Below are 21,116 nucleotides of genomic sequence, written 5' to 3' on the forward strand. Positions count from 1 at the left end.
GACATTACACACGTTTAGCTCGAATCAATAAGGACAATGTGCAGTTTTAGTGAACAACGAATGTTCAATGCCTTCCTATTATCCACAGACGGAAATGGACGCCGAGTGAATCCTCTGGCTCCTCCTATCTCTGTGCTTTTACACACCCCCATGTTATTTTGATGCAATTCCGTTTCCTGTACCGGCAGAGCTACAACTCGGATTACAAAGAAGTCATAGTAGGATTTTGCCGCGTGCGTGGTCACGATAAATCAATTTTTGAAATCAAGAAAACGCTACAAACCACTTCGGCTATGTTTTCCTAACTTGGAAACACAGGAAGGAAATGGAGGCTTTTAATCAGCTACTCGTGGAATATCCCCAATTAATGTACGGTGGAGTCGGGGCAACGGCTTTTGTCGCCGGGGGAGCTCTGATTTACAAAATTGCGACAAGGTATGCACCAACAAAACCACGTATGGCCTCCTGTGTTGTTATCCCCTGTTATCTGCCCCATCGCTATTTAACACAAACATTCTATCAAAATGCCAGATATGATCATTAACTACTTGTTATATCTCGCTAGCTGATATGTTTTCCTCCGTGCCTGGCGAATCCTGTGTGTGTGTTAGCCGAGTCAGCTATGCTAACAACAGCGCGAGCCGTCGTCTGCTCCGCCTGTCTCGTTGGTGTGGCAGTGGCAGTGCCACTATGAATGTGTCACGAACACGTTAGGCAGAACACAGTACAAAGCCAGCTTCAGTATCATTGATGCAGAATATATGTGAAGATTAGAGCAATAATGTGCAGTGCTGCTGCCTAAACAATGTTTTGCAAATGCATCTATAATTTCAATGAATGTGTTGGTAGTGATCTATATACATTTTGGGAATTCACAGTTCTCACACTGTGTGAACAACCTGTATAATTTGAGACGATCATTATCAAACTGCACACCAAAGACTGCTTTCCTCTCAAATATCTCTCTTCATTCAACAGAAAGAAGCCCACACATGTCAATGTGAACTGCTGGTTCTGCAACCAGGACACAGTGGTGCCCTATGGTAACAGAAACTGCTGGGACTGCCCCAACTGTGAGCAGTACAATGGCTTCCAGGAGGTAATGTCACATTCAAACTGAATGAAATCCATAATGCCTTAATGATCAATCTGGCAAATAATTTTCCTTCTGTTCACTTTATTGCACCGTAATCCATTTTTGAAATGAAATGTCCTTCTACTCGTCTTGTTTGCTTCTAGAATGGGGATTACAACAAACCTATTCCAGCTCAACACATGGAGCATCTGAACCATGGAGTATCAGCCAGCCTGCCTCTTCCTGAAATGCCCAAGACGCTGCAATGGGTCAACTGTCAGATGCTGCTGTGCAAGAAGTGCAACAACAACCAGACCATTAAGATCAAGCAGTTGGCCTCATTCATCCCAAGGGAGGATGTATGTATTATTCCTACTGTCTGATTTTGCATCAAACTGCAATGTCTGATCCAGTATTGTACTAACTGGAAGAAGAAAAAAAACCCACCAACTTTGTTTTTGTTTCCCTATCTTAGGAAAACTATGATGAGGAGATTGAGGTGTACAAGCACCACTTGGAGCAGACCTACAAATTGTGCAGACCCTGTCAAACAGCCGTGGAGTACTACATCAAGCACCAGAACCGCCAGCTCCGCGCCGTGCTTTTCAACCATCAGCTCAGGCGCAGTCGAGACTCGGACAAGGGCCTCATCAAGGTCAGTCCCAATGGAACCCAAGTAAATCTGCTGAAGACACTACTAGAGCAAGCATCTATACTATGCTTAGAAGTGACTCTAAATCATAGTCATGATACCCATGGCAACCTTTCATAAGGTACCTAGGCATCTCATTAATGTAAGAAATCCAAACATGGTCTGTTCTGACTTTCTTTGCAGAGCTCGTATTCCTTCACCACACCTGTTGGAGTGATATTCCTGCGTATCCTAGCGTTTCTGACATGTGCCTTCCTGGTTGCTGCGGCAGTCTATGGATCTGCAGACCAACCTGGTCCCTCCACTGCCCCACAAACACTAAGCGGAGGGGTCGTCCCACCAAAGCCTGCTCCATACAACGAGTCAGCCAACAAGAACGGCAGCATCGAGGCTGGTCAGGTGTGGCAGGACCTACTGGACCTGCTTCCAGAGGAGGCCATAGAGAACGCAAAACTTGTTTGGCAGTATGGAAGGAACCACCAGATGGTCGTTGCATCCATCGGCATGTTGACCTGTATCACTGGTGTCTACCTTGCAGGACCTGTGAGGTAATGCATCCTGACTTTAACTCATTGTTTCAATTGAGAGATCCATGAATGGTGATGCCTCACAACCTTAAAAACATAGACAATATCTAGAGATGAAAATGAATTGTTTGGGGACTTAAAAAGTGCTTCTAAGTCATTGTAAATTAATATACAGGGTTTACTGTAAGTAAGCGCTGAAATAAAGTTTGAATGTTGCCCTAGTAATAAATGTCCCTGTGTTTTCAGGTTGAGGCGAATCGATGCTGTGGCCTCTGTCCTCTGGTTCCTGGTCTTGTGCCTGTACCTGGTGGAGAGGTACCTGGTGGAGAGATACCTGAAAGCTGATGTCACAGGCTGGCTAGACACGGTCAAACTCAGCACCACCTCCTTATGCTGCCTGGTGGGCTTTGCCGCTGCTGTGGCAACACGCAGATCCATGGGACCGAGAAGAGCGAGAGGTCGAAGGTCAGAATCTGAGCAGTGACACTTTAAATGTGCTTTAAGACCCATCAAGTACACTATAAGACCTACATGTGAGCATGTCTTTTTTTGTAACATGTCTTGCTCTCGCATCCTTTCCCATCCTTTCCTCTGCCTGACATTAACCTACTAATTGATGCACTCAGTTATTAATCATAAGATTTCTCTTTTGACATTGGCTACCCATAGCTGCTTTTTGATTTGTCTTATTGATTGGTTAGGGTTAAGGATGTCATTTTTAACAACATTCCTGTCTAAACTACATAGGGATTTGCCATTACGAGAATTAATACATAAGTGTCTTTTAACTGTAACCACAATGAGTATTTAACACTGTTCCTCTTACTTATGCAGACAATTAAATGCTATTCTATAATCTTGAAATCCATGATACATGACACAAACTCCAGTTAGATATTCATTTTACCAATTCTGTATAAGAGCTATTCAAATATGGTCACCAGAGCCGGTAGTTATAAAGCCTCTCAGAATTGTTCATAGGAATTGCGCTAAAAGCACAGTCATGACACATTTATGAGCTGACAGTTCAGAATAGGTAGTGAGAGTGCTTAATCAAGCTTTCTACATGCACTATTCAGCGAAGAGGAGGACCAATTCTTATGAATGAATTGCTTCTTGATTTTACAACATTTTCACACAAAGGACATTTTCATGATTTTCCTGGCTTTGTTCCAAACTAAAATACTAAGTATAAATAACTAAATGAACATGAATGCATGATACCACCCTTTGTTCAACTTGAAGGTCAATAATTTTTAGGGTTTATTTTGGTATAGGCCTGATCATAGTATCATAATAAAACAGTAACGGTATGCTGATATGCCTATAGGCTACCTCACCAGTGTTGGCCTATTTCGCAAAGAGTCCTACACATCAACGTGAGTGCAAGTGTGATAGTTAGGAGAAGGCTGATGATCAGCCGGCACACCACAAAAAACCACAAAGTTGTGATTGCTCGAATTTACGCGGAGAGCACAAAAGACATTTCCATGATGGGGTGACGACATCCCTAACGAGGTCAGTGACAAAAATGATGCCGTCCCTATACAACCAGTATCTTTAAACAGCTATGCGTCGTCAAATGTTTGTAAAAAAATGTTGTTCACACCAAAATGTGTGAACACCATCTCCTCAATGAATCTAATCAGGATCAGTAACTCATAACGAGTTAGGACATATGAGGTCTCCTATACTCGCAGAGTAATGAGAACTTTTATGTCTAAAGAATCTTGATAACTTCATATTCATGTGTAAACGTAGGGCCAAATGTGTCACTGAATTTTCAGGCACTTAAGCTGTAGAAGCTGTTTCCTGCTCTGACTGGCTTGATAACTACCCTCCTGATGTGTGTTTACCAAACATAATCATTTTAATTGCCTTACACTTTGCCAGAAACGATATGATTTTTGATGAAATCAGAAGCGTGATGAACGTTCCTCAAGATCTCAGATTTGACCATTCATCATTATGAATTTGGTTTTCTACCACAGATAAAATCATTAAGATAAAGTTGAAGCTCCCTTTTCCCACCCATGCTAGTACCTTGCATGTCCAGTTGTACTGAAAATTATTATTATTATTATTAATGAGAAACATTGTGTTACCCGATTTCTCACAAATGATCGCAACCTAGCTCTTGTGTTACAACATTACCATTTTGCATCATTTGTTACTTTGTCATGCTAAAACATTTTGTATGGAAATTGGCAATGACTCATTAAGGAACATTTAGTAGTGTTTTAAACAATACTGCAAATGAGCTTGTGACTTCGGTGTCAAATTTGCGTACGTCTTTTGCCTGAATTTTGTTTGAAATTTCTGCTCATACTATGGGCTGAATTTTTTGATACGTTAGGCCTACATGTTTTTGAATGGAAATGCAATACCACCATTTCATTGTTTAGTAGATTTTATGAGAAATGTCTTTCTCACAACATGAAAGGTGCGAGACACCTGTGTATAAAGACAACATGTAGACAAGAACCCAAAAAGACGAGATATTGCTCTAATCTTTAGGTTGTACTGTATTCCTCTGTTGTGTAGCACGAGTGGTTAGGTGGTCTTGCCATGAACATTTTGAGAGAAAGACAAACTAGCTTATGAATAAGTCATGGGGTGCAGTGTTCCGAGAGTGTTCTCTTCTTTCGTACAGAATTTGGATATCTTGATTTCGATATATAGACATATGGGGAAGAAATCCTCTAGCTTGACTTTTGCGTCCCATCTTTGCGGTGTTCTAATGACATCTAGCATCAACTAGAAGCTGTTAATTTATATTTTAGGAATAGTAAGAATACAGTTATGCCTTCACTTCTGTTGGTGCATTTTTTAAAATATTGTACTCTCAAAGCACCATATTTGAAGTATGTCTGTGAACCAACTGACCAGCTTTTAAGTCCCTCCCCACTCCAACTTCCAAGCATGCACTAATATTTACACTACATAATGTACGTAATATGTTTGTGTTTGATAGCTTTTGTTTTTGAGGGAAAGTAGTTAATTGTAGCAGTAATGCTACATATTTGTTATTTATGTAAGTGTTTCTTTTTAGTGAAAGTTATTGTACTGGAATGGTAGCTGTGAAGAGTGACTATAGATTGTATTTTTGGGTATCACTACAGCACCAGCTTTTATTTTGCATGTTCTATATCTGATTAGATTGTGTAATTAGATCATCATCTGTGTGAACCACAGAACATGTTTTTTTGTTGTTGTTTTTTTCAATGAAAATTCTGGCAAATCTTCAAAGGTAGACTCTGCGATATGATGTAGCCACCAAGAAATAGTGGGGAGACTGTCGGCAGATATGGTTAGCGTAAAGCAAGACAATTCACTTTTTGTCATGCAGCTATCGTGTTGTATGATCGCCGTGCTCGTGCACTGACCGAACGGCTAGCCAATGAAACGTCTTGCTTGGGTAAATCTGAAACATCTCTAAAGTCATCCAACTTCCTGTGGTGATGTCATACCATATCGAGTCTACCTTTTAACATTGCTTTGACAAAGATGTGTTTGTCTGCATGTCCTCAATTAGAGTATGTAACTCATTTATGTTCTAGACCTATACTAAATGTATACATTTCACTGAAGCCAGTTCTAGTTCATTTTAGTATATTTGCCCACTTTTTTTTTTACGAGACGAGTAGCCTAATAAATATGTGGCTTTTCCAGTTTTGGGTCATATGAGTATGCCAGTATCTTCCAGATATAAACTGGATACTGACCGCTTTCTTGCCATCAACCTATGTTTGAGTGCAGTCCCCATTTGTTGTAAGTGCAAACCCATAAACGGTAACCCAATGTCTATTCGATATAATTTTTTTCTATATAGCATAGGAATTACATGATAGTTATTTTGGTTTATACTTTTGTGAATGTAAGCACCTTTAACAATGTTTTTGTGCCAATATGCATTTGTAGCTAACAGAATGTGATTGTTACTCTGTATTTATTGTAACAAATGAGTGCCAGTTTGATTTGCATTTGCTTGCAAACGTTTAAATATGTAACAGAAACACAGGATTCAGCACCCTGAAGGAATATACAGAGCTTTCGTGGTGCTCCCCATTTTAAAAGCTTATTCACACCAAATAAGTAACTTATTTCCATCATTGGTATATGAGGATGTGCAAGTTTAGCAAAATATACAGCATAAGCTTACATATAATAATAATTTATATTTAAGGTTCCTACATTTTTTTCAACTGTATCCCGTCCATTTTTTTAAATACTCTCTGCTGCATTCCAAATGAAACATGTTCTCTTTTGGGTACTGCCTCTTGAATTAAGCACTACACTTCATATACTTGGACTATTTTGTAAACCCTTGTACAATTGATCGCTGTAAATCAAATGTAATAAATGACTGTGAAATAATATGCCTTTTTAATTTTCTTTGTTGTGAGAAAACCCCCAGTACAGTCCAGACTGTGATCCAACAATTGGACACAAAATATTGAAAACCTAAAAAATACCTTTGGTACTTATGCAAGAAATGCACACCCCTCAGTGAATATGTACATATAATATTGAGAGTAGTGCAATTTAGGAGGGGAGGTACTGTGGAGTGTCAGTAAATGTGTGGTGTTCTCTGGAGTACATGGTCTTTGTACATGGTCTGTTTCCACCAGTGCCTCTAGTACAACAGGTGTGACACTGTCAATAGCACCCATTTAGCCGCGTCACAGTCCACTGTCTCCCATCTGTCATAACTGCTGCTGGCTCGTGTTGCTTTGACCTTGTTTGACCGTTGTGCACACACTCGAAGGGCAGATTGAGGTATAACGAGTCACAGATTGTTTTATCTAATGTTAAAAAAAAAAGTTATGTCACTGATCTAACAAGGGTTTGATACCTTATGTCAAGAGAATTATTTTACACCTAAAACATTTAATCTAAATGCTTTTAAACTTTAATTTATTGTTAATTACAAGGTGATACTGATAGACCATTGACATTGTACTGTATTGAATGCACCTGGTAACAATTGATGCATTATCACAATATTAATTTTTCACATCACACTTATTCTCAATACAGCAAAGGCTACATTATCATTTCCAATAGTGGCTTCACCTAATCGCTGATTCAACAGCTCATTAACACCTCTCTACCTGCACCAGTCACTCCTTAAACTCCTTTCTCTCCTGAAAAAGAGAACCCTATTACCAAAACATGATTCTGTTTATTAAACTGCAGCCATGTGAAGTTGTGCTCTACCTCTTCTGTTGCAGGTACCTATCAGGCAGCTCACTGGACCCTCTCTACAGTGGCCAGGCCCACCTGCTCTCACCAATCTCTGCTGGCTCCTTCATCCCCACACCGCCCCCTAACCTTTCCCAGCTCATCAATCGACAGCAGAGTCCCCGAGAACGCAAAGCCTCACCCTCCTCTCTGCCTGGCCGCCTGAATCGAGCCCTGCATCTTGGCACCATTCCCTCCCTTGCCCGAACAGGTAAGATCCTGACATAACACCCCTGGTTGTCTCTGGACAAGTTATTGAGCATAGCGTTTTAGCCCTTTTATGTATGGGTTTTTGGTTATTCATTCATATCATGACTTCTGTAGTTGGAATCTGAAACATGGCTTCATAGGTTGTAGAAAAAGCTTGCTTCAAAAGCTTACTTATATGAAGCTAAATTACAATGTATTGATTTAAATGTTGTGAAATGAATGTGAGATGTTAAAAATCAGGAAATTTCCTACATGTTCATATCTTTCAGATTCAGGCTACCTGTTTAGTGGAAGCAGGCCACCTTCACAATGCAAAGATTCCCCATCTTCAGGTAAAGTGGAGCAGTGGTGAAATCTTAATCTAGAGTTTCTACAGTTGGGTTAGGGTTTTGCTTTATAAAATGCTAATTATCATTCATCTTCACTTGTATTAAATACATATTTGATATAATATTTTGAAATGTTCTGAGTTTACACGAGTTTGAGCACATTTGATTTGAATAATGTCTACCTTTTCTTCTGGAGCAGACTATTTCTCCCTGAAGTCTGGGAGCCGCCCATCATCCCCAGGCCCCTCCCCCACGCCCTCAGTGGCGGGCTCTGTCACATCCAGCTCCAGCTCTGCCCGCCAGCGTCGTCCACTCATCAGCCCCGCCCGACTCAACATCAGTGGCCAGAAACTCCGGCTCTTTTCACCCGACACTGAGCGCCCGCCCTCGGCTCCGCCCCACTTCCCAGCAGAGCCTGCCCCTTTCCACAGCAGAGCCTTTGTTCCAGACATTTCCCCCTACCACAGTCAGAATGGTAAATGCCACTGATATGTTTTGTTTTATGAACACACAGGTCTGAGTCAGTTACAACAATATCAATTCATGGCACTATATTTTAAGAGGGGGAAAAAGGGGGTTAAAGTATGCTTTTTATTTCTTTAAGCTCTCATAGAGTGTCCACTGTGATATGATTTCAGACCTGAGTTCCCTGTTGAAAGAGGGCAGTGTGATCGAGGAGGAGGGGAGAAGGAGGGGCAGCTCCTCAGGCTCATCTGCCTGTCTGGTGGACACCACCACAGGAGGAGGGATAGACCGCAACCCCGGCTGGAAGGGTGAGTAGCACTCTGATAACACCGTGGATGGGCTGGGCTACTTGATAAAGATCACATAGTTGATACACCGGACAATCTAATAGTCAGATAATCAAATATTGTCATTATTCAATTGCTCTGGTTGGTCATGGATGAGTATGATTGCCAAATATGAAAATATTTAAGAGTTTAATTTAATATTTAAAAGTTTAAGTGGAAAAGTTGATACATTGTTTAATGCGTGTCAGGAGTCGCTGGTTGTCACACATTTGTTTGCAATTGGTGTGCAACTGCCCCATGTCTTCACCTTTTGATAGGTGACTTATTATTGATGAAATGACTACGCCATGCCAGATTACAGTAGATGTAGAACTGACGTACTTCTTTCTGTGTGGTCATATGCAGGTCTCCTGGGTCGCTTTCTGTGGCCAGGCATCCTTTTAGTGAGCCTGAGTGCCAACTTGTTCTTCACCTCCCTCTACCTGTACCGCAACTGGAGATGAGCCTCTGTGACAGAGGCCATTATTCTCTCTTTCACCGGGTACCTCTTGAGATCCCTGGGTCCTTCACCCCTGTGGCATCACAAGACAGGGGTTCTCCAACAGCACTACAAGAAGAACGTCTTTTCCGTGGGGTTTGCTGCTCAGCCAAATAAACTCATGCCGGCACACAGGATTTCTATGCACAGATTTCAACTTGTCAGACAGGGAAAGCTACAAAATCCAGAATTTACTGAGAATGTCATTTCCCTAAGATGTGGCCTGGCCTTGTGATGTGATGGTAGTTGTGATGTAACAGGTTGTTCCCTTTCAGTCAATCCATTAGATGTAACATATCTCCTGACTCCTTTAACTTGAACATCTGAGCATGCTTAAAGTAAGTAACTCTGTAGTTGAAAATTCAACTGGCTTGGCACTGTTGTTTTATATTTATTTTGGTCTTTTGGGGTTAAAAAAACAACAACTTTTGTTTGTTTTGGTCATGCTGTGAAATGTGCAATAGATGCTTATTATTCAAACCGGAGCTGCTTTTATACTGATATGTCTGAATAAATGTAATGTTTAACTGATACACTGTTTGAGACGGACATGTACTGGGTAACATATGTATGATGCATTGTAGATTTCCTACGATGGCCCAGATCTTGTTGTTTCAGTTCTTGTTACTAAGCAGTGCATAAATTCTGCTCCCTGGTCTGATATTAATCCTCACTCATGATTCAGAATAGTTGTTGTACTTATGAAAATGTTACATATTTTTCAAAGTCCAATTTCCGTGTTAAAGAATAGTTTATACATGGAGGAGCATGTTATAGTGTAGGATTTATATGACGTCTTGGCTGAAACCTAAATCATATGCACTTGAATGGTTGTCTTGCTGTCAATTTTGTATTGATATAATTTACAGCTTGATTGACTGTCCATAAACACTATTGCCAAAACCCCTCATCAAACACTACTCAGACTTTCACATTATGTTGATTGTAGTTAAAGACAAATAAGTGCAAGTAAGTAATGTCTATGTTTGGTTACAGTTCAGTTTTCTATGCTTTGCAAGGCTATGATTTTACCTGAATATTGTATTTATAAAGGATAATTGTAAGCTGGCACACCAGATCATGCCACTAAATGGTGTATTAGCCAGGCTAGTATATTTGTGCAGATTACAGTGAACATATGCTTGCTTGCCAAGATCAACCATCTTTGTTTGCATCTTGTTACAATAGAAATGTAAAATGGAAGGATTAGTCGACTGCAAGAAGTTTATTTGATTCTGTAACCTGAGCCTCAATTCAATCAGTTACAGATAAGGGATTTCCAGGATAATGCACACAAACGATTCTCCTTGAGCAGCAATTATGAATGTTTGAACTAATTCACCAACAAAACAATGTTTACAGTGTGAACACAAAACTATGTTTAAAGCATTTCAAATGTAACATGCTTTCTTGTGACAAGAATACTTTTTGTAGTTATTCTGGAAAGTCACTATATGCATTGAATTGAGGCTTGAAGTCAACATTGTTTGTAAATAAAATTCTGCTCTCTTGATTCGGCACAGCACTCCAAAAAAGGTTTGGCTGCTTCAGTGTTTTACATTTCTGTTTTTTTAAATATTATGTCATTTGTATCTGTGAAAAAGCCATAGTCAAAGACACAGCATTTGGAGTGTATGGATTTAGACTCAGAAAAGTGCTCCTTTGCACTAACATATATCAAAAGCACCAATATTGTAAAAAGATGTATATTTTTGTCAGAAGTATAGTTTATTTATTTATTTATCTAACGCTCACAAAGCTGCCAAGCTAAATGTATTCTCAAAGGCTCTGAACACTGTACCTTGAATTATGGTTGCAATCAGCAATCAGCATTTTATGAGATTGAATTATGGTACTATTTGTATATTATAAACAATATTGGTCTAAAATGTACAATATAATTGTATATATGTAATCACCTTTTGCCCATTGTTTTCTTTCTTTTTTTCAGATTCATTGTTTGGAATAAAGCATGGGCTAATGTTAAAATATCTTGAATTGTTCAGTGTAACTTACTGATGTGAATGTTTATTTTGTATTGCATTAACAATGCAATTGAATTATTCTCGTATGTCAGTATTAGGGCTCTGCACATGTGCATTTGACTGGTTTTTGCTGTAATCCATACAATTTCTTCAACTTCAATAAGTTCTTTGTCTTATAAAATCGTATTCAGAGTTGAGTGTTTGGTGTTAAACCATATATAGTTACTGAAGCATACAGTGGTACAGCATTGTCTACATGTGGCAGTCTGTGTATGATTCTTTAATCTTGGTCAATTGCGCCCCCCTCTGGTAAAAGCATCTTCGCTCAATGATTCGCTCAAAGATGCACTTCATTTTTAGACTACTGTAATTATTTGCCTTCTGCCTATGGATAGTGTGTTATACAGCGCCCCCTTTCTGCTTTTGGCTCTATACTCCAAAAGTTTGTATTTGAAATTTAAAAAATACTATGAGGTTAAAGTATAGATTCTCTGTTTTTCTGTAATGGTATTTTTGTACATATTTGTTTCACCATTTAGAAATAACAACACTTCTTATACATAGACCTCCTATTACATGGCGCTTCATCATATAGTTAGACAATGACCCGAAACATAATGCCATAGAAATAAGGGTTAGGGTTAGTTTCTCAGGGACTGGCCATGTGAATCTTCAGATTTAAATCAAATTGAACATGCATTTAATTTCCTACAGATAAGATTTGAGGTAAAAAGACCTACAAACAAACAACAACTAAAGATGGCCGCAGTAAAGCCCTGACAGAGCATCACCAGAGAAGATACCCAGAGTCTGGTGGGGTAAATGGGTCACAGACAGGAAGTTATTACATGCAAAGGATATGTGACCAAATACACATTTTTCACATTATATTATCTCCCAATAATTTTGGTGCCATGAAATTGGGGGACTATGTATAGAAATGTTTAAATGTCTAAATGGAAATAAAACCAATATGTACACAAATACCCTCAAATAAAAGCTGACAATCTATACTTTAACCTCATAGTAATTTTTGGATTACAAATCTAAACTTTTTGAGCCCAGCAAAAAGAAGAAACAATGCTTCATTGTCCCAATAATTATGAAGGGCACTGCATGTGATGAACTATAATCTATATTTTGTTAAACAAACAGTAAATCCTACAGCACTAACCTGAGTTGAGAGAATTCAGTCAAAAACAAGGACTTCATCAACTTGCTTCAGGGCTAAAGAAAACTCTCAGGTATTGCAAAAAATGTTGCCATGGCGATGAAAGAGGGAAGATAAAGTGTATGAGGGTGCTGAGCTAGCCCTACAATGGGTCAGTCAAGGATGTCTCCTGATGGTGCTGAAACACAACAATCACAGAGTTACTCTATACAGTGACTTGGGCAACGTCAACAGACAAAGACAGTGAGACTGACAAAATATTGCCTGCTTTTAAATTTTACCCAGCCCTTAGGAATGGGCTCTCCCTTTTGACTGGTTTTCCCTGTTTTTCTCATGCCACTATCACCTCAGGCCTGGTCTACCCACATTGGTCTAATCACATTGTAACATCTGACATTGTAAACAATGGTTTCACAAATGAAGTTCATTTGACAATCATGCAACAGTCTAATGATCATAAGAGTTGTCATAAAGGTGCTGCTTTGGAGGTGGAGGCACTGTGAAAAGAAGCTGAAGTGTTACTGAGAAAGCACATACAGGAGGCTGCAAAGACTGAAAGATCTAGATCATCTCAGCAGAGCTGGAAGGTTTAGAATGGTCAGAGCTTTGCATTACATAAGCAGTAAGCATGATGGCATAACTCATTGAATCCACTGTTTCATCAGTTTTGTACGGTATTCCGTGTCACTGAGAGTGCAACCAAGAATGGAGTTTTGATCCAAAGGGTTGTCAGCTTTATGTGTTGTATCACATCAATCAAGGATATGTGAATACCAAAGAATAGCCAGCAAAAATGCTTTCGATGCACAGTCCCTAAATGAGTATGGCCATAACCTTCAGCTTAGGACTTCATTCAACAAGCAAAGTGAAGTCACACTGTTTTTAGAACCATGGATGATCCACATCCTGCCATGGTACTATTACTGGGAATTGCAATGATATCAACTTCCTACTTCATGGTAGGAACTATTTTTATAAGGTTCCGTTTTCTGAGGGATATACAACACATACTATTTACTCATGGACAGTAATTACATATTATATAATGGTGACCTTTATTACCTCATTAATGATGCATATGCATGATCTTTGAAGTGTCAATCTATTCTTTCAATAACTCTATTCTCTTTTTTATTATTATTATTTTACTAATGCGCTTGTCCTGAATCAGTTCAATCAATTGTATCTCAGTGTTTCTTGTGAGAGCACAATAAAAAATATCCTTGCACAGTGCCTATAATAACATTTGTTTCTTGCCATTAGTACTACAGTAAGTTTTCTCTGGTTATTGTCTGTGCATTGCATTTTTTGTTGTTGTTGCAGTTACATCTGAGTGATGGTGAAAAGGTGGGGGTTCAGGGGTCTGTAAGTTCAAATGGCCCACAGTTTCTCTTCCTGTTATCACCAGCTGGTTGCAAGTACACTTTTAGCATTGGTGTGAATCCTGACACTGAACTGAGTCCTGCTATTGTTGACATTGATAATCTAATGCTATTCAATCTAATTCAGTTGGCAGTAGTGTTTGAGGTAAGACACTCACTCTATACAATAATGCACTGTATGAAACAAAATTACCAGAAATAAACTGTAAACTGTACTGTAAACTAGAGGAATTTGGTATCTGATATGTGGCTGCATGTATTGACAAAATAATGTTCACTTTCACTATCCCCATAAGTTTTGATGAAAATTAAAAAAAAAAAAGCCATATTTAATCTATTTTCTTTACAATGTGCACAAATGAGTACATAGGGAACAGACTTTAATGAAAGATACAATTCAGATCATGCAGTTCATTGACTTTGGTCTCACAGTTTCTCTTCTCTTCAGTAGTACTATTGTGGTTTAAGTTCCACTTTCCATGAAAATGGAGTCATTGTATGGAAGTTGGTGTTCAGTTCAGTCAGTGGTAATACGTAGTCTGTAAAATATTGACCTCTACTTGTTTGACATTGTGCGCCCTATTACCATAACAATGTTTTTAGGTTAGGGGATATGATAGGTGATACACAGCTATCCTACTCTGTGTGTGTGTGTGTGTGTGTGTGTGTGTGTGTGTGTGTGTGTGTGTGTGTGTGTACGCGAGCGCGCGCGTGCGTGTCCTCCTGTCCTGTAGTCCAGGCACAAGGTGCTTGTGCAGCCCTCACTGCTCTCCTCCACTGTTGTGGGTATGTCAACTATTGTGCTCATCCGCATTTTTTGGGCTTCCCTTCTCTAAAAGCAGGAACTACTGCCCCTGTTAGCGGTTAGACGGAGAGGCTTACTGGAATCACACACCACATGATGTAAAAGAGAGGCCAACGTTTTTTTTCTGAATGACTAGAAGTCTTCCAGAGGCGTCACACCTTTTGAAATTCAAGTGCATATGAATTGTGCTTAATTACCTTGGCATGTGCTCAACATGTGAGGATGACCAGACAATATTGACAATACTATACAAAAAAAGACCATTATATAATCATATACATCATACACTAATACTAATTAATAAATTGATTTATCTATCTAAATGTTAATGTTAATACAACAAACATCAGAGACAAATTCAAAGCCTTTGTATACACACGTAGTAGGCTACATGGCAAATAAAAGTGTCAATAAAAGTCATTTTGTGAAGTTTCACTTGCTAATTTTTTAGTGGGGATATTATTCTATCAATCTATTGATTCATACATTTTGAGCAAAGATCAGTTTTGAGCTTTCGGTTTGATACCATTATTGCAAGCTGTTGCAGCAACTATTTCTCGTTTTTTACTCCATCCAATTAATTTGAATATAGAATTGTCATTGTCCGCTTTTCTCTTATTGTTCTTTTAGTTCTGATATGAGGACCATTCATGTAGTCAACTGATAATACAATAACTATAAATAGACTCACTCTGTAGCACCTGACTCTTTTTGACCTGCAGAAAACTCTTAATCCCCCCCTCCAAAAAAAAAAAAAAAAAAAAAACAGGCGCGGGTACGCACACACACACACACACACACACACACACACACACACACACACACACACACACACACACACACACACACACACACACACACACACACTTCACGTCTCATTAAACTTTGTAGACGTTCCCTTGGCTTTTACAGGGGATGATGAGGCAAAGCGCAGTCGTACAGTGCACCTCACCGCTCCTAAAGATATGACTACGCACCGAAGAAGGTCTTGTCCTTCGCCTTGGAGCATCTCAGTTGTTGCAGAAATTTCAGATATAACAACGTTTTAAGTGTGGGGAACACTGATATTACCACCAGTCATCAGATGATTTTTGGCAACAATATATTGCACTGGAAAGCAAAGCACGGCCATCACTGGTAGGACTACAGAAGATCAAAAGATGAACTGTTAAGGCTCGTAGCGGAGGCAAGTGACCGAATGATAACACGTTGATATTACACCTTGTATCGTTTTATTTAGGCAAATGTACATTATTACATATAGGTCTAACGTTTTTGGCCATTTGAATTGAAATTATGTAAATTATGATTTCGATGATTTTTAAATCTATCACTAGTTAAACAAATGTTTGTCGCCTAGTTATTTTAAGCTAGTGCTCTTCAATAGTTGTTCGCATATATAAGATTGAATTGCACTTGCGTGACTTGCACAGATCAGGTTGGTTAATTTATAGGCTATTTCAATTTTATTCGAATGGTCATGAGTAGTCTAGAAAACGTAGTGTCTCACCGTGCGTCTTTCTATAGAAACAAACTGGTTTCTGTCGTCTACATAGGACCCATAAGGGATACAATTCCTGATCGTTTTTCAAAACATTAACAGATGATGAAGTTATGCATTAAAGTACGCTGTCTGCATCAGGAAGAGGCCTAATGTTTAGTCAACGCACAACGTGGAACATTGGCACATTTGACAAATGGACATCTTATGAAATATTTTCCCCAAGGTAGATAATTGAATAGCCCATATTCAAATTTAATTCTGCAATTGACGTGATATTTGGTGATTAAAAGTTCTGTATTGGCAACATTCAACACAGATCTGCACCTCCCTCAGAAGTTTTGTCTTAATGTGGCATAATGGCTCCGAGTATGCCGTTGGTAATGCCTCATTTTAGGGCCTTGCTTGCGTACATGCTGTAGGCAAAATGCTTAAGGGATCAGGTTCTCATTGCAATTCTCAAGGCTCTTGACTTCACCATTACCCAAGGCTGTTCAGAGGTCATACAGAACTGTGCTTTAATCTGAACATAATATCAAAAGAGACGGTTTGTATCCCCCAACCATGAAGCTTTAGTGTTGCCCCATCACTATATTACCCCATCACTGTTAGAGGCCATAAACATCAATGTGACATCAAACCTAATAGATACATACATTATTCATACTGTGCACAGTATGGGCTGTGTGGTCAAAGTAGTCATAAATACAGTACAGTATTACAGTACTGCAGATAACACACTTAACACACAGTGTGTTAACTGAGGCTGTGTTGTCTTTGTGTGTTGTCTGCATGGCTGGCTGGTTTTCCCCTGAGCAGCAGTAGAGCTGACGGTAAATGAGAGGCCGCCACCATGCCCCCGGGGGAGTATGGGATGCAGGATGAGTGGGAGAAGGAGGGGGACCAGGAGATCATGATGGACTTCCTGTTGCCCACTGGGATCTTCTTAAAATTCCCAGTGTTACGCAACAACAACATCAGAGCCATCAAAAAAGTAGGTCCTCATTTCCTTGTTTGTCGCCCCTCATTCAATAATCTATTTACAAATTGAAAAAATGGTGTATGTCAGCAATTTATATATGGTATATTGTCTGTAAGTAAAGTAATTTTCTTGAATTCCTTCATTGTCTTGAACATCGGACCAAATGACGGATACAATTGATATAAAACACTGTACAAAATAAATTGTGGTCAATGTGTTCATATCTCAGGGCTCTGTTTTGCACACATCGTAGAGTTATATATATATACATGTAGTCTGTAGAAAGAGTCAAAGAGGTGGATTAGAGCCAGCACCAGTACCAAAATGCCACTAGTTCTTTGTGCCAAATGGTACTCATTGCTTCTCTCAATGTATGTTTCCTAATGACCTGGTTAAGTAAAGATTAATCCATAAGGCAATCAAGGTCCCTTTGAATTGTAGCTTGCAATGTAAGTGCATGTTTTGATAGAACTGTGAAGGAGTAGAGAATTCAAAGTGTTGTTTCTCCAATGTACAAGTCTGACAATTTGCTGTTCTCAACCCATTGAATGTGCCAGTTTCTATGCCAACTGTTCTGCCAATTCATACTGTTTGATATAGCTGTGTTAGATAATGATAACCAGCTATGCCACTGAAAAGCTAGCAATTTGATGGTGCAGGTTGGGGTATTTTAACTTGGGGAGTGAGTTTAACATCTCAACTCAGTTACACTTGCCCCTCTAAACTACAGTGACTCCAGCTGTTGAGCTGAGTGCAACTGTGAATCTGGTCACTGTAACAGACGTTACGCTGCCGAAACATTATTGCTTTCTCGCAACCCAAGCTTACACAAGTCTCAAATCTGCATCCTCTGTATTGCCAACATACATGGCCCTCCTCTGAAACAGCAGATGTTATTCAGCTATGCCCCCAGAAACCTAGCGTTTTGATGGTGCGGATGATGGTATTTCAACTTGAGGAGTGATAGTTTACCATGTCAGCTCAGTTAAATATGTATGTACAATTTATAGTCAATAGTGATCAGTTAACCATGATAACTGTGTGTGTGTGTGTGTGTGTGTGTGTGTGTGTGTGTGTGTGCATGGTCAGATGGTGTGGCATAACGCCAGCAGCGAGCCCCTGTTTGGGGCGTTGGGCGACCCGGATGGATATGTGTTTACCTGCATCAACCTGACGGCGGAAAGGGAAGAGCTGGAGGATGAGACACGACGTCTGTGTGATATTCGGCCCTTCATGTTTGTCCTTAGGCTGGTTGCACGGGAGGGAGACCGTGTGGAGAAGCTCACTAACACACAGATCAGCCTCCTGATCGGCAAAGGTCTGCATCACTTCACACTGACACACAGCAAGTAGCATTGCTAATAGACCATTATGAACTAATTGCTTGTAGGCTTAGAGTTTGTAATAACCTCTTACATTTAAAAATGATTTCAACAAAAGAGGACATGCGCACCTACTGTATAGTTTCTCCAGTAAAAAAAGAAGAAGGCAACACATATCAAACACTTACTAACAGTTAATTAGTCATTAGGTCATTTAAACTAAATCGGCAAATGCATTGTGATCTCATTGGGGCTTTTGTTTCCAATACCTGTCCTAATTTGTGTTTGTGTCTCTCAGGTTTGCATGAATTTGAGTCACAGAAGAACCATGAGGTGAATGAGTTCCGGGCCAAGATGCGCTCCTTCTGCGAAGAGAAGGCCCATGACCGCCACCGGTTGCCATGGTACCACTGGATGGAGTACAGCTTCCCATGTGACCTAGAGCCGTCTTCTTCTCTGCCTGAGCCAGGGGGTGTTAAGTCAAAAAGCACTAAGAAGATCTTAATCAACATCAAGTTTGAGGCTAGTGATGTGAGTCCCAGGCCTGTTTTACTCAGATTTGCATTATAATTGTCCTTGCAAATTAATTGGCTACCTTGATGATGAATGATTTTGGAAGGAAATTGGACCTTATGGTTGGGACATGAATATTGACCTAAAGATAGCATAAAAAAAATTCAGAGGTTCTACCCTGCATGGATAGATAAATTCTGGAGGACGACTTTAGGTAAAAGTGCTAGCCTTCAAAACATGACGTAGGAATCACTTTTACAAATGTAGAAAGAAGAAAACGTCTCAGAGAGCTGTGACAGATTCAAGATTGAGTGTAATTGAAGTTAATTGTCTGTTTAAGTGAATATAGACGAAACATCCCTATAATTTTCCCTATTCCTCTCTAATTTCCCCCCCTCTCTTTGCTATAGGAAAGCTTCATGCTACAACAGGACCCCCAGGACCAGCCGGTGACTCTGATGAGGAGTGCCCTAAAGAAGAAAGCCACTGTGTTCCGCTCAGTGCGACAGGAGCCAGAGGACTACACTTTACAGATAAACGGGAGGTGGGAATTCATCTATGGAAAACACCCCCTGTATCAGTTCAAAGTAAGTGACCATTATAACTTATAATATATATAAGGGCTTACGTGACCTTGAAGACCCATTTTGTTCATGCCTTTGTTTTATAAATATTTATTGCGTATATATATTCGTTTTTTCTGAATTTGTTGTCTATTTTCTCTGTAACGGTATGTGGTCTAGTTTTCTGTGAGTTTGACTCTCTGCGGGTGAAGTGACTCAAGGTTTGGTGTCAATTGATTGTGAAACTCCAGCTACCTGCAGGGATGACTCATTTCTGTCTACCAGCCCTCGGAAGGGAACTGCATCCACGCATAATAAGATTTCAGCGGCATTAACCTACAGTAAATGAACAGCCTCCAGGACTGAGCACAGGCCATGAGTACGCTAGTGATATCTGTGGGTGAAATGTGTGATGGTAGAGCCAGTCAAACCCTTCTTTCCACTCTTCTCCCCTCCACCCTTCCCTCTTTCCTCAGTACATTTTCTCCTGTTTGAGAGGGGGCCAAAACCCCTACCTGATCATGGTTCATCACACCACCATCGTCAATTACCAAGAGAAGCAGGACAGCATAGGCAGCCAGATGTCCAAGAGTTGCTCCTTGTCCAAACCTCCCCCACTGCCCCTGAAGAAGGTGAGAGGTTAGCCTCTTGGATGGCAATCATCTTTCATTAACAGAATATCAAACTTTCTGTGTTCCATATGGTTGTTCCTCAACCAGTGATATGGACTTTAGCATGCCCAAAACTGCTGTTCAGTAGAGTGTGCTTTCTCAAATGTTAACTTTTTCAAATGTATTTGCACGTACGTGCTGCTGTTGGTTATATTTCTTAATGGAACAGAAAACTCTTCTGAGTTTTCTATTAATTGTTATTATAATTTTAATCTACATAGTTAGTCTGTCATGGTGGTATACTGTAAGCTCATCAAAGTCGTACTGTATATAAAATGTTAGCTGAGCTCCCTCCTCAATCAAATAATAATCACAGTTTGCGCACCTGCAAAACTCAGTCTCAGTGTGACTCCCTGGATAAATAAAGGTTAAATAAAAAATTATTACATTATGAAAAGGGTTGTAAACGATAGTTAGATACTAAAGTACCAAGGACGTGATCAGCACAAACAGTGCTGGTATCATATTTGAGGGTTACTGTGTGTGTTTTGTTTTGAAGTGAAGTGAAGATTTCACTTCCCAAAGGGATGCCACTAATTAAGTTAAGGAGGGTGACCAATTGAGAGGGGATGAACCAGCTTAGCTTTGTTATCAGAATCAGCAGATCAGTTCTTCATGTTTTTGAAAATGAAAATGTTTTTGGCCTCTACCATGTCATTCTGGCAAAAAAGTTAAAATATCTCAGGGAAATACAAACTAAATGTCCTATTTTTCTTACTAACAGCAGAACACGTCCTCTTTGTGGTTCATTGACGAGCCTTTCCACATTCACCTACTGCAAGGGAGCCGAGTCAATGCAGATGAAGGAATGAAGGTTGGTGTGGTTTTGTGTGTGTTTTGTCACCCAGGGTTGCTCAATGAAGTGCAGCATTGACTTGTTTACCTATAACTCAC

General features: G+C 39.7%; 2 protein-coding genes across 5 annotated transcripts in view; both read left to right on the plus strand.

Moving 5' to 3' along the window:
* The first annotated feature begins 203 nt into the window (after positions 1–203).
* Positions 204–11,698, plus strand: tmem201 (transmembrane protein 201). The gene is made up of 11 exons (XM_083675900.1): positions 204–435; positions 979–1,099; positions 1,240–1,434; positions 1,551–1,730; positions 1,911–2,275; positions 2,501–2,719; positions 7,489–7,709; positions 7,978–8,040; positions 8,237–8,512; positions 8,676–8,810; positions 9,195–11,698. The coding sequence occupies exons 1-11, from the start codon at positions 326–328 to the stop codon at positions 9,290–9,292; spliced, it is 1,983 nt and encodes a 660-aa protein (XP_083532026.1). The 5' UTR covers positions 204–325; the 3' UTR covers positions 9,293–11,698.
* A 4,057-nt stretch (positions 11,699–15,755) lies between these two features.
* Positions 15,756–21,116, plus strand: part of pik3cd (phosphatidylinositol-4,5-bisphosphate 3-kinase, catalytic subunit delta) — a 66,857-nt gene continuing 61,496 nt past the window's right edge. For 3 of the 4 annotated variants that reach the window (XR_014554359.1, XM_083675196.1, XM_083675197.1), the window contains exons 1-7: positions 15,756–15,856; positions 16,991–17,165; positions 18,243–18,471; positions 18,774–19,006; positions 19,399–19,575; positions 20,028–20,183; positions 20,947–21,036. Coding sequence is in view for 3 of the 4 variants with exons in the window: in XM_083675196.1 (XP_083531322.1) it covers positions 17,025–17,165; positions 18,243–18,471; positions 18,774–19,006; positions 19,399–19,575; positions 20,028–20,183; positions 20,947–21,036 (1,026 nt within the window). In the remaining variant the exon portion in view is untranslated. The remainder of the gene's footprint in view (positions 15,857–16,990; positions 17,166–18,242; positions 18,472–18,773; positions 19,007–19,398; positions 19,576–20,027; positions 20,184–20,946; positions 21,037–21,116) is intronic. The other variant, XM_083675198.1, reaches the window with a different exon arrangement.

This window comes from Argentina silus (genome assembly GCF_951799395.1).
Source record: "Argentina silus genome assembly, chromosome: 8".
In the NCBI taxonomy this organism is placed as follows: Eukaryota; Metazoa; Chordata; class Actinopteri; order Argentiniformes; family Argentinidae; genus Argentina; species Argentina silus.

Excerpts from the sequence above, each read along its gene's own strand:
- tmem201 (XM_083675900.1), top strand. The coding sequence starts at position 326 with ATGGAGGCTTTTAATCAGCTACTCGTGGAATATCCCCAATTAATGTAC. Across the intron at positions 2,276-2,500 it reads TACCTTGCAGGACCTGTGAG|GTTGAGGCGAATCGATGCTG; the intron begins GTAATGCATCCT and ends CTGTGTTTTCAG. Across the intron at positions 8,041-8,236 it reads CAAAGATTCCCCATCTTCAG|ACTATTTCTCCCTGAAGTCT; the intron begins GTAAAGTGGAGC and ends CTTCTGGAGCAG.